At 38.9% G+C, this 12,881-nt stretch overlaps 2 protein-coding genes across 2 annotated transcripts in view; one reads left to right on the forward strand and one right to left on the reverse strand.

Moving 5' to 3' along the window:
* Positions 1-1,870, forward strand: part of LOC101845040 (small cardioactive peptides) — a gene marked incomplete at its 5' end in the record, with an annotated part of 7,830 nt that extends 5,960 nt beyond the window's left edge. Inside the window, 1 exon segment of the mRNA XM_013088448.1 lies at positions 970-1,870. Within this exon segment, the coding sequence (XP_012943902.1) occupies positions 970-1,023 (54 nt within the window).
* Positions 1,871-10,999: 9,129 nt separating this feature from the next.
* The window catches only part of LOC101845274 (thymidine kinase 2, mitochondrial-like), a 6,729-nt gene continuing 4,847 nt past the window's right edge, over positions 11,000-12,881 (reverse strand). The window contains exon 4 of the mRNA XM_013088449.2: positions 11,000-11,119. Within this exon, the coding sequence (XP_012943903.2) occupies positions 11,000-11,119 (120 nt within the window). The remainder of the gene's footprint in view (positions 11,120-12,881) is intronic.

Here is a 12,881-nt window from a genome sequence, read left to right on the forward strand (position 1 = left end):
ACACACACACACACGTGCGCGCGCGCGCGCGCGCCCGCGCGCGAGTGCACACATACACACACATACACTTTTCCAGTGAGTCAATTGTTTTATACCTCTCTCTCTCTCTCTCTTTTTTTTTCCCTCTCTCTCATGTGTACACGTGGTGTATTGGTTAGGCTCTGCGCTGTTGTATGCAGAATACATGGGATAATTCCAAGTGGGGTTTTACTTTTTTTAAATTGTGAATATTCTTCTGTCTGCCAGGATACTTCATAAGTAGATGACATTCAGTTCGGGATGTTCCTCACTCATAGGCATTTACAATGTAATAATAATGATAATAATAATAGTAATAATAATAATAATAACAACAACAACAATAATAATAATAATAACAATAATAATAACAATAATAATGACAGCAAGCTCTATGCGCGTCACAATCTGTATTAATGTAATGTATACAAAGAACATATAGGCCTACATCTGTCCCCGTGGTTTTATGCACCCCGTATAATTTAGTAAAATTTGATCATTTTTTTGTGTGCATAATTTCTTATTCTTTTCCTTTATCAATCTTTGTTTAAAATAACAGAATCGCATAATTCACTTTTTTGGGCCCAGTTTGGATAATTTCAGAATTTTTCTTGCATAAAACGACGGGGACAGATAGATCTACATGTATATTTTATTCACTTTTTTTTTACTTTACCTTCACGTGTCAACGTTATAGCAGTTTCGAAACAATCTCAAATGGCTTAGTGAATAGCTAGTTTCCTAAAAATCCTCAGGGACTATATAATACATGTAGCCTACGTGACTTATAATGGCGAGTTTTTAACACCCCAGTAACCTGCACATTTACTCGACTCAGTTACGAAGTTCTCCCATAGCTCACTCCTACTCATATTCAAATTCCAGTGAAGCACAAATACTATTTTTCTCTTCTCTTGAAATGTTGTTTCGTTCTTTTTTTTTCTACTCCAGGAAGAAAGCTCATCGGAAGTTCTAAGCAAGTTGAAGAGTTTGCTGCAGAAGTAACGTGTGACGTCACCAGATGTTATGGCGTCGGCAACCGACGCAGTCGTGGCAAATACTCATCTCCATCATCTCGACAGACCATTTATAATTCATGACATTTGTTATGCACACAGTTCCGCATGTATGTTTTAGCATAAATTCCAGGCTGGGGACACAATTATTTCGTGCTTTGGGGGGAGGAGATCGTCAACACTTTCGTATGCAATCCAGATGGCGATTGTTGTGGGTCAACAAGAGATTCTGCAGACCATAATTCATATTTTGGGGCTTTCAGCATGTCGTGTTAGGATCTCAATTAATTACTACGAGTGCGGGTTTAAAATTAAAATAGAAATTGACGCTCCCGTTATTTCCCTTTAGTAGTATTTGCGCTGAGGGCGTTGGTTGTAATAATTACGGACCATTGTCAATTCTTTGAGAATAATATGAAGAGCGGGTGGTGATCCGTCTCTCTAATCTTGGTAGTACAAGCGCTGTCTTACTAGAAAACATAATTGGGGGGGGGGGGGGGTTACAATTTTGAGCATTGCAGGGGAGGGGGAGAACTAATTGCCTACAGACACATATCTATGAGACCCCATCATTGTCTTGACGTAAAATGTGTACATGAAACAATACATGTACCAAACCACCAAGATAGAACCTATCACCAAAGTAAATTGAGTTAATTGAGATCTCCTTTGAATAAACCAAAGCATGAGCCAAGAAGAAAAACACAAGAAACGAAATCCTTGTTTTCGGGTGGGGGGTTGTTTACACCAGGAAACAATTAATGTATCGCACCCTGTCCAAACTGATTATGTCTCATGAGGATTAAAGCTGGTCACAGGTCACAGGTCACTCAGTATCTCCCGTGTTCATTTCATTTGTCGTTTGGTTTTTTTTTGCGACTGTTTTTTTTTTTAAACTTAAGTTTTAGTTTGTTTGTTGTTGTTGTGTTTTTTTTTAGTAAGAGATTTAAGGCACTTGCAACACAATTAGCTCATGTAAAAACCTAAGATTTTTTTTTTAAAAAGAGGTTTTACGGCGTTCGCAACTACATACAATGTAATAAGGTCATATGAGCGCCAAGGGGTGGATGTCAAGAGAAAAGTCCTTACAGGGAATCCTGCTTACTCTACTCACGTCTCTAGCTTCAACAGCACAAAGTCTGCTTCGACTATCAAGGCACCCCGGAAATAGCGGGTCACGAGAGTGTGACAAACATACAAAAGAAGTAGAGGAAAATGACGATACATGTAGGAAAGAAAAAGCATCAGTTCTCTGCTGTAATTCAGGCACAGTTATGAGCATGATATTGTTGGATCAGCCCATTTACAATTCTACTGTGCATTAGAAGGAGAAATGTTCCCCCTTTGGGAACCTAAGATTTGAGGTGTCACTAGATAGTAACATAGAAATAAAGGAAGGAGGAGAGACATATAGACAATAAATGGTAGATGGGAAAGAAGGAGCGAACCATACCGGGGCACCTGCCAACCACCCTCTTATGTGACTGCTTCGTAGAATTGTAAATGTACTGAAAGGGACACAACATCCCAGCGGAAAGACAAAGATCAGTTCAATCTATACTCCTTCATAGTGTCCTGAAGAGATGTCTACAACCACGAGGAAGCCGTGTCATGTACACTACAGCAAAATGTATACCTGAAGTCGAACAAAATCCGGACAATTTCAGGAATCTTGATTTCCAGCGTTTAACATTTAAAAAACTTAAGTTTTGAAGAGTTTTACGGCACTTGCAACGCAATAAGGTCATCATAAATGTTGAAGATCAGACGTGTTATAAAGTAACCACACGAGAGTAACAAACACTCGCGATATAATTAGTAACACGCACAAGAAGAAAGAGAAAACAGAGATTTACAAGGGTGAGAGATGTCTGATAGATAGGCAAAAAGGAGCAAATCACACCAGAGCACCCACCTGGATTTCCAGAATAATCCAGAAATTCAACGCCTCTGACGATCCTATATTGACTTATGTGTTTTACGGCGCTCGCAACTGCATAGGGTCATATGAGCGCGCAGGACACATAAAACATAAAACATTTTCAGTTGGTAGGAAATTTTGAATTTGCCCGGGTGGCGGCGGAAGCCTATTCTTATCGATTTTAGACCACCAAGAGATCTTTTACGCGCGCAACTTGCACACGGGACCTCCGGGATTTTTCGCACTTGTCTGCTGAGAAGGCTAGGTGTAGATCTTTCCTAGCAGAAGAAGGTGTAGATCTTTCCTAGCAGAAGATTAGGGGTGTGACTGAAAGACAGCAGTAAGAAGGAGCAAAGGAGAAGCAGTAGAAAGGCTGAAGAAAGAGTCAGGAGCCCAGAAGGAGGTGATGGGGTGGGGGCAGAAAGTAGAGACGAAAGCAGACGACAGAACACTGCAATAGAGCAGGAAAGGGGGTGAAAGGAGACAATTTTGGGGAGAAGAAAATTTTTCCACCTAAACCTCTAGACCATGAGAGCCCCCCCCCCCCCCCCCCCCCCCCCAAATTTTAAATGGGGGAAAAAACAAAAACAAGTAACACATTTGCTTAATAACTTTAAAATGTACCGGAGTGGCGTGTCTTTATTAGACATTTAGAAGTACAAGTAACATAAATTATGTCACCACACGTACAAAGATAACAATTCAAGGACATAAAGACAAAATGTACACACATTGCTCCGAGCTTAATTAAGTTTTATTTTAGTAAGAATTTTTAATTTAGTAATGAGTTATACGGCATTTGCAACACAAATACATCATATAAGTGCCAAAGATTAGAGATCATAATGTTAAAATAAAAGTGTTGTTTTTTGTTTTATTTTAGTACAGGTTTTACGGCGTTCGCAACTCCATAAGGTCATATGAGCGCCAAGGGGTGGATGTCAAGAGAGAAGTCCTTACAGTACAGGGAATCGGGCTTACTCTGCTCACCTCTCCAGCTTTAACAGCACAAAGTCTGCTTCGACTCTAAGGCACCCTGGAAAGAGCGGGTCACAAGAGAGTGAAAAACATACAAAAGAAGTAGAGGGGAAATGACGATAGTAAGGATTAGGAAAGAAAAAGCAGCAGTTCCCAGTTGCGGTTCAGGCACAGTACAGTTATGAACATGGTTATTGATGAATCAGCCCATTTACAAGTCTACTGCGCATAAGAACATGTCCCCCCTTTGGGAATGGCCTAAAGACACTTCAGTCAAAGTAACAATAACATACAACAAGAAAACAAGGAGTGTAGGAAAGGAGAAGAGATGAAGGGCGATACACGTTTGATAGAAAAGGAGCTAACAACACCAGAGTGAAGTAAGAAGACGAAAAAAGTGTATGGTTTTAATGTCCTTATCAACACTAATTAAGGTATTTAAGAGGCGAGACCTCCAAATTCAACGCTTCTCCGATAGGATCGAGCCAAATTAAGACAGACAGAAACAATAAAGTGAAGGGAAAGCAAAGAAGTAGGACCTGCAGCGGCATAATCCAGCCACCGAGCAATAGCAATACATTATTAATTCAATAGGTAGCAGCAGTACTGAGGTAGTAGTAGTCACACAGCAGTACTGAGGTAGTAGTAGTAGCAGTACTGAGGTAGTAGTAGTAGCAGTACTGAGGTAACAGTAGTAGTTCAAAATTGTAGTTGCAGCAGCACCAATAGTACAAGCAGTCAATGCCATGTACAGGAACAACAGACATTTAAAAAAAAAGAATTTACGTGTTTTATAATGCTACCATTGACACAATTTAGGCCATTTAGGATGCGGGCTTTAACCCTGTCTGATAGGGTCAACCCGGCAGAGAGGGAAACACACTCAAACCATGTTATTCGAACAAAATAAATAACACAAACAAAAAAAAACAACCCGTTAGCCGCTCGCAGCAAAACAAGATTCTAAGAACTACCCGGTACTCAATACTAAAAAATGAGCTATGGTACATAACGTACTGATATAATAATATGCAAGACCATGCACTCTGGCGATATTCCAGTTCACCATGGAGTACACCATTTTTTACTCTATTTCAAACCAAAGGAACAGCAAAGGGAAATGTTTGCGTACACTCGACTGCAGCCAGGCTGGTGTTTTGACCTTCATTTGGGCGTCCATCTTGCATTCCAGCGCCCAGAGTTTATTATGTAGAGCAGCAGGCATGACAGTGCAGTCTAAGATAATACAATATAACACGGATAGCTCGAACTCGAATTCGTCGGGACCGGCCTCGGTAGTTCGAGGGATCCGTACTTCCCAGGGATATCTTACAAAGATAAATAAGAAGGAAAGGAAAAAAAAACACGGGACAGTTCGACGGAGGCATGATTTCAAGTCTTCTGTGTTCGACCTATCCCCTTTAAACTGTATTGTAATTCAAAGGCTTATGTGTACACACGTCTTGCTAAAAGTCAAAGTCAGTCCAGTAACAGTGACTATCCTGGCACTGGATTCCGTAGAAAATTCTCCCAACAAATCTTTCCTTATCCTTTCTGACTCTCTCATAGCCACTTTGCATTTTCTGTAGGTTTACAGTACAGCATTGCAGCACATACAGATACTCGATAAAATAGACAAGACAACATGAGAATCAAACTCAAGTCTTTAGCAAAGTTGATGGCAAAGTGCCTATTAACATTATTAATAAATTATTTGAATAACTTAACATAAGACACCGGTAGTTCTAGTTTGCGGAAAGTTTTATGGCACTCGCAAAGCATGGGGTTATGAGCGCGTGGGACTCAAGTTGGTTCACAGAACAGCTTGGTTTTACTTTACTTTATGGTTGAAGTTAATAAAATTATTCACTGCGCAAATAAATATAAAAGTAAAGTATGTCATGTACATTTTTAGAAAAGTACTCTTTAAATCTCTACATTCTGAAGTAACGGTCACTGGTCTTTATAAGATCAAAAATTATCTTGAGATCAACTATGAAGAGCAATAAATTCTCTTCAAAATTAATTATTTAATTAAAATTCAGGATTCCCCAAAATGTGGACATTAGGATGTGCCTGACAGTTATTGGTCAAGCATCGCATCCAACACAAAATGGTATTCCATCTTCCTGCAGAAGGTATGTCCAATATGTAATTCTGTTTAAAAAAACTTTTTCTTTTATTTGAGAGATCAAAACATTTTCATCATGAATCAAACTTGAGCTTTACCGGGTACCGGGTATACTGTGGAGTTTACTTTGTACTTGTTCCCTCAATTGTTCCTCATGACTCACACAGACTAGAGGTATAGCTTTTGAAATTATTGGTTTGTGAGAGAGAGACACCGGTAGGATTGGTCAACGGAATGTATGCAAACATCAAGCTAGCTATTGACACAAATTAGATCATTCAGGAGACAGCCTGCTTTAACACTGTGTAGTTGGGGCCAACCTGAGCTGAAAGGGATAATGTATTCTAGTGTAAAGACAGAGCATACTCAATAAAATAAAGACTTCCTTACTAGTACTACTTGTGATGAAAATCACACCTTCTGCGTGGAATGGTAAATGAGTCTAAGCATTACCCAGTTAGCCTATACCTCAAACATCCAAGGATTCAGAACATATTATATCAAAATTAAAATAAAAGTATGAGAATGAGATGCCTCTAAATAAGTTTTCCTGAGTCATAATCGCTCACAAATAATAATAGAGTCTATCACTATCAGGCCAATCCCGGCTAAGAATGATAAAACATCTCAGAGGAAAGACCGAAACACTCAATATAAATTCTCCTCTCTCGGAATTCAAATTTGGGTCTCCTGCATGCCACAGAAAAGCGCCTAACCACAACAGCACAGATGTCGGTGGAACAGATTTGAAGTTACAGAGAAGGGAAATTTCAATGAGACACACCACCGTATGTAACACAGAAAAGCTGTAAAATGAATAGAACCCAACTAAAAGTACATCCAAATAATCACAAAAGGTAAAACAAACTTTCTCTTTATCATCAAACAATGGAATGAATGACTCACTGACAGCAAACTTCAAAAAAATAGAAAAGCAGAGCAAAATGTTTCACAATGCCCCACTTTCAGTATTGAAGTGATGGGATCTTCCACTGAAACTTCTGAATAAGAAAGTGGGTACACTTTGAGTTTAGCGACATCTGCAGTGGTACTGTTTTTATTATTTTAAACAACCGAGTTGATTCTATTATATCATATATTAAAATCAATTTGTAACAAATAGCAATATATGACTGTAAGACTGTAAGTATTTCATTTCACAACACCAGTACAACTAAAAATAAAGTAGTGTTTTTTCATACAGTGCTCCCATGAACATAAAGCAAACATGATACAATATAGCAATATATGACAAAAATGCATGTGTACTTCAACAAACAATAAACAGAGAGTTGAAAGAGAGAGAGAGAGAGAGAGAGAGAGAGAGAGAGAGAGAGAGAGAGAGAGAGGGAGAGGGAGAGAGAGAGAGGAAGAGAGAGAGAGAGAGAGAGAGAGAGGGGGGGGGATGTATGTTTGCATCCTGTCATTTTGTCCAGTAGCATGAATGCAGAAAAAGCCTTCCATGTTTAGTAAACATTTAACAGCACTTGCAACACAATTAGGCCATATATCCTGAGTCTGAGAATTAAACTTGTTATAGGAGAGTAACAAACACAAAAAAAGGAGAGATAAAAAAGAAAGAAAGAGCAAACCCCAGCAGATCTGCCAATAACCCACAAAAACATTCCACAAATTACCCACTCGAGGTGACTTGGACTCCTTAAATTACTCAGGACGGTGAACATAAACTCAAGGTAACACTAATGTGGTTTTAACGAAGATGTCAAAAAGTTCACGGAAGGAAAAAAGAAATGAAAGGAAGCAGGGCTGACTGAAAGAAGCCAGCTTGTGACGGTCAGTAATAAAACAATAAGGAAAAGACAAATGCAGTTCCTAGGACACTTGAATTGACAAAAGCCTAGATAAATAAAAAGGCAAAATAGACAAAGGTAGTCCAAGAATAATCTCAGTGAACTTTAAAACACATTGGTGACAAAAATTACTAGAATAATATTGCCAACGTGTTACCTTATATGGCCTTAGAAGTAGAAGTAGAAGTCAGATTTAGGGCAAAATGAAACTGATCCACCACAAGACCCATTGACATGCTAACTCTTTGAAGACTTGCCCACTTTCCTTTTCTCGATACCCTGTGACGCACCTTCTTTACTTTACCCATTTTAACCTCACAATACCAGTTTTACCTTGATCAAGGCTGCAAGATCACTATAGTTGCCCTCAAAAGAAAAATACATTTGACCAGATGAGACTTGGGGGTCAGGTATGTCTAGATCTACCAACCAATTGTACGGATTCATCATCACTATCACCTGAACTTCTTCTTCTAACTCTAAATGTAACTCCTCATCACTGCAATCATCCATACTCTATTCCAAAGCTTTTTCAGTCAGAATCAAAACACGTCGCCTGGAGCTCACCATTATGGATAAAAACTGCTGCATTTCAACCGAAACAATTGGCCTAAATCAAAAGCCATGCAAAGCTATAGCTATCCAATCCTAACGCAAATAAAGAAAATCAACCAAATGATTGGGTTTTGGATGAGCTTTCCAGTGATATAGGGGTTGCCCTGGAGTCCACCTTAGAGTTAGACCAATAGCTTAGCAAATGAACACGTTTAAAATTGTCAGCGGATTATCCGCTGACACAGCGGCAACAGTAGGTTCTCCTATCAGCAGAATATCCAATGACGCGTGTTCAAAGAGTAAAGGAGAACTGTAGTGGATCAATTTCATTCTGGTCTATTTCTGACAGGCAAAAAAAGGTAGCACCTTGACGATATTGATTTCTTGAAGGAAATGGGTGGTGAGGCATGATTGCCAATGTCTGTTTCAGATGCTTGATGATGATGGAGAGAAGAAAAAAAAAACCCAACCGTACTTCAACTACAGGCACTCACTATTACAATATAAATATCTTTCACATTATAAATATATTTCTAAAGTATAGAGAGGGAATCATCATAGCTGGGACCAAAGTTCATGCAGTAAAATCTTGGGAAATTTTTGTTAAACTGTACAATTGGGCTAAACGTCAATTATTTACAGAATGTACAACCATATTCTTCAAAAACAAAGAATTAATGGGAAAGTCCTCTATAAAAATAAATACTAGCCCTAAAAATGTCATGAGGTTTTGATATGGGTACACAACACATTTTGACTATTCTAACAGTACACGCAGTTCAAGACACACATTTAGCTGCCAACTTTTAAAAAAAATAAATTCTTAAAGTAAAGACTAAATCAGTATGGTGAGCATGGGACTTTTGGGCTTCATTCTCATTATTATCCACAAATCCTGTTTCGAAAGTTCATAATTTTCCTTCAGCATTCGCAAGTTGGTGAGGAGCAATACTAGAAAACAGAATATGCAATTTTGCTATAAAACGTACTCACATACTCAGACAATCCAAACTATTCAAAACGTTTTTTATGCATTGGTTAATAGCAAGATTCTATGCAAACATGATAATAGTCGTGAGCCTAGGATTAAAAAATATAAACATTACTCAAACTTTTCTTTGCTATAAAGACAACAGCTGTCCAAAAAATTGTCAGTTAACAAAGACGCCGGTAAAGATCTTTGAGTAGATAAACGGCTTGCTGGTATACAACAACATTCCAGCAAATAGACAGAGATACTCTAACAATTCTGCCCATTTGGGACTCATGCTAGAAACTGCCAAGCACCTGTCAGGGTTGATATGATCCTGTTTACATAAAATTGTTTTTTAAAAAAAACAACTCATAACAGTTCCAGCAAATTCATAATGATAAGCAGTCCTGGTATCAAAATTTCATTCGTTAAAGATATGCAAGCTGTAAATAAGTATATTTCTAAGAATAAAACATTCTTTGTTAAAAATACAGTTAACTCTCTGAATCTGTGATATAAAACAACAGCCACAGTGTCAGTAAGGTTTGCACAGACTGACCTCAGGAAGCTACCTGACATCCTGTCGTGACATACAATACTCAGGTGTTAAAAGTCAGGAATGGAAACTGATCAGTCGGAAATTTACTGAAAGTCAGAGAGAGAGTGAGAGAAAGAGACAAGACCAGAGAGAAAGAGACAGGACCAGAGAGAATGACAGAGAGAGAGAGAGAGAGAGAGAGAGAGAGAGAGAGAGAGAGCGAGAGAGAGAGAGAGAAAGAGAGAGAGAGAGAGAGAGAGAAGAGAGAGAAGGGGTGAGGGGAGGAGGGTTGATAAAGGGTAGAGACGGGGGAGAACAGGAGAGAGAGAAAGATAAAGAGACAGAAATAAAGAGAGAAAGTGAGAGAGAAGAACTTTCTGTGAGGAGAAAGGAGACAGGACGTCAGGTCCCACTAACGGAAAAAGACGGAGCAAATCAATATTACGGATTTCCATAAATCTACAGAAAATTTCCATTCCTGTATAGTATAGCCAGGTACAATCATACAGTTGAAAATACCCTCAAGCTTTTGCATTGAACAAAAAATAGTTAGTTACAAGTACATTACAAGTACAGCCAAACTTTCACTATCAGCCACTATTCAAACAACCACTTCTCACTCCCTCGCCCCCCCCCCCCCCCCCCCCCACACACACACACACAACCATTGCGTTTTTGTTTTCTATACTACAATGGCACTGTACAAAATGCCCACCTGTCAATCACAACCATTTTTCTCCCTGACGATGCGTGTCCATTTTGGACAATTTCAATGGTAGTTGAACTGAAATTGCAACAATAAAGCACAAAACTTCATCCCCACCTCTGTCCATAGACAATGGAAAGTGTTTTGTCTCTGGCCTATACCCTACTGCAGGATGAGAAAGGCAATCATGACGACCTCTCTGTTCATCTTTTGATATTTCACATATCGTAAATAAACTTTCAGTTGGAAATCATGGGAAAACATTAATAGGACATTTGAGCTTGACAATGAAAAAAAACCAAAAAAACAAAGTATGTGCACAAAGAAAGTCATTTGAGTTCAGGAGGCTATCTCAGCTACTGTCGCTGTCATCAGAAAATGAAAGTGTTTCCGCCAGCCCGCCGAGAATGTCCTGCCTCAGACTCTCTAGCTTTGTCTGCAGCTCTGAGTGATCCTTGTCAGCATCTATAACCTGGTGGAAGAAGATCATCATCTTAAATAAGCAAAAACCACAAGTTTTTTAAAATGACGTTTCATTAAGAGTTTTACAGTACTTACAACTAACATAATCAGTTGGTATAATATTAGTGCCAAAGATTAGAGGTGTTACTTGAGAGTAACATGCAAAAGAAGGTGATTGTGATTACAGGTGTTTGATAGAACGCAGGGTAGTAGCTCCAGTGCCATAACTCGGGGTTTTAGCAAAAATCACTTTCTGACATAAGTATTCCAAGGCACTGTGAAGGGGTGTTGTGCATGCTCTGTAAAAACCTCACTAGAGTGATTATGTACACTTTAAGTTGAAGTTCCAGGTACTGTTGACACAGTGGTGGAAAATAAGTTATTTTTCTCCCATAAAATTTCCAAAACCTGAATTACGATAGTTGTGCTGCTATCTCGAAAGAATAAAAGGTGCAAACCATGCTAGAGCACCCGCCAACCACCCATGAAGGAGAAAATTGAGTTTGAGAATAGAAAAGCACATAAAAGCAAAACAGTTATTTAGTGAGTGCTTGGAAGAAGCCAAACAGACAGACAGAAACTACAGACGAACAGAAAAGAGGTCGGACCACGCAGTAGTGTCCTCCTCCAACAACCAGAGATAAACAAAAGAAAATAGAACTCTTCATTTCCCCCCCCCTGTATTTCTAAAAAAAACTATTGATTAGCCAAATACAATGCTCCTGTTTTTATTCAACATAAAAACAATCACTTTGAGCTAGGGAAAAAAGTGAGATCGACAAACAGCACAGGGAACGAAAGGAAGTGTGACCAATCAAGTGACACTTACAAACCTTCCACAATGACATTCTTTGAACCCACAACAGTGCAGACAAAACTGATTAAAAGCAGATCAGAGCACTCAACAAGCACCCTTTAGGAAAAAGCAGAACAGACAAAAAACATACTGTCAGTAAGCTGTAAAATGCAGGACTGCCCACCAACCAACATAATATGTTTTACTAATCAGCAAATTTAAACAACAGAGTAATTTCACTTAAAATTCGTGAAATATGGCCATGGCTCGCCTTCTTTCCAGGGGTGTCAATGACAGGGGTTGTTGTCAAGCAAGAATAAAAAACAACAGTAACGCAAACAAAGGCATGGTGAAAAAAAAAGCGGTCTTGACGGACGGACTCTTCATTGGAGAAGTTAAGGGAAAAAAGGGGCACAAAAGGGGGCAATTGTATTAAGTTTCAAACAATGAACAATGATCCATTTGTTAAAAAAATCTCTCACTGGCCTTGACTGTCACACACAGCACAAAAAGACAGGAATTTGTGAACACCGTGTTGACCTAATGTTTACCTTACTTCTAGATTCTGTACTTTTATAAGTCTAATCCTGTTTTTTCTAATGGTAAAGTGGCACTGAGCAAATACAAGGGCTCACGGCAAAGAGGATGCTAAAGTTAGACATCTGTGACGTAGACTGTTGGGTCTGGGGGTTTGCCTCCTCTTAAACACCAGGAAAACAGATACCAGATTTCAAGTGTGATGCGATCGAGAAGAAGAAAGAACACCAGGATGGTTGGCAGTGAGTTGGGATAGCCGAAATTTTAAAAAATTGGAACCAGGGGCACTATGATCGTATTTTCGTAAAATTGAACAAAAATCGTGATGATTCTGCCAAATTCGTAAGGATGGGCAGCCTTTAAAATGTATTGTATTACGCCCAGTGAGTAAAATTTCATAGGAGAAAAAACTTTTTTATTACATTATTTCCCCCCCCCC

The sequence above is a fragment of the Aplysia californica genome, unplaced genomic scaffold (assembly GCF_000002075.1).
Source record: "Aplysia californica isolate F4 #8 unplaced genomic scaffold, AplCal3.0 scaffold00746, whole genome shotgun sequence".
In the NCBI taxonomy this organism is placed as follows: domain Eukaryota; kingdom Metazoa; phylum Mollusca; class Gastropoda; order Aplysiida; family Aplysiidae; genus Aplysia; species Aplysia californica.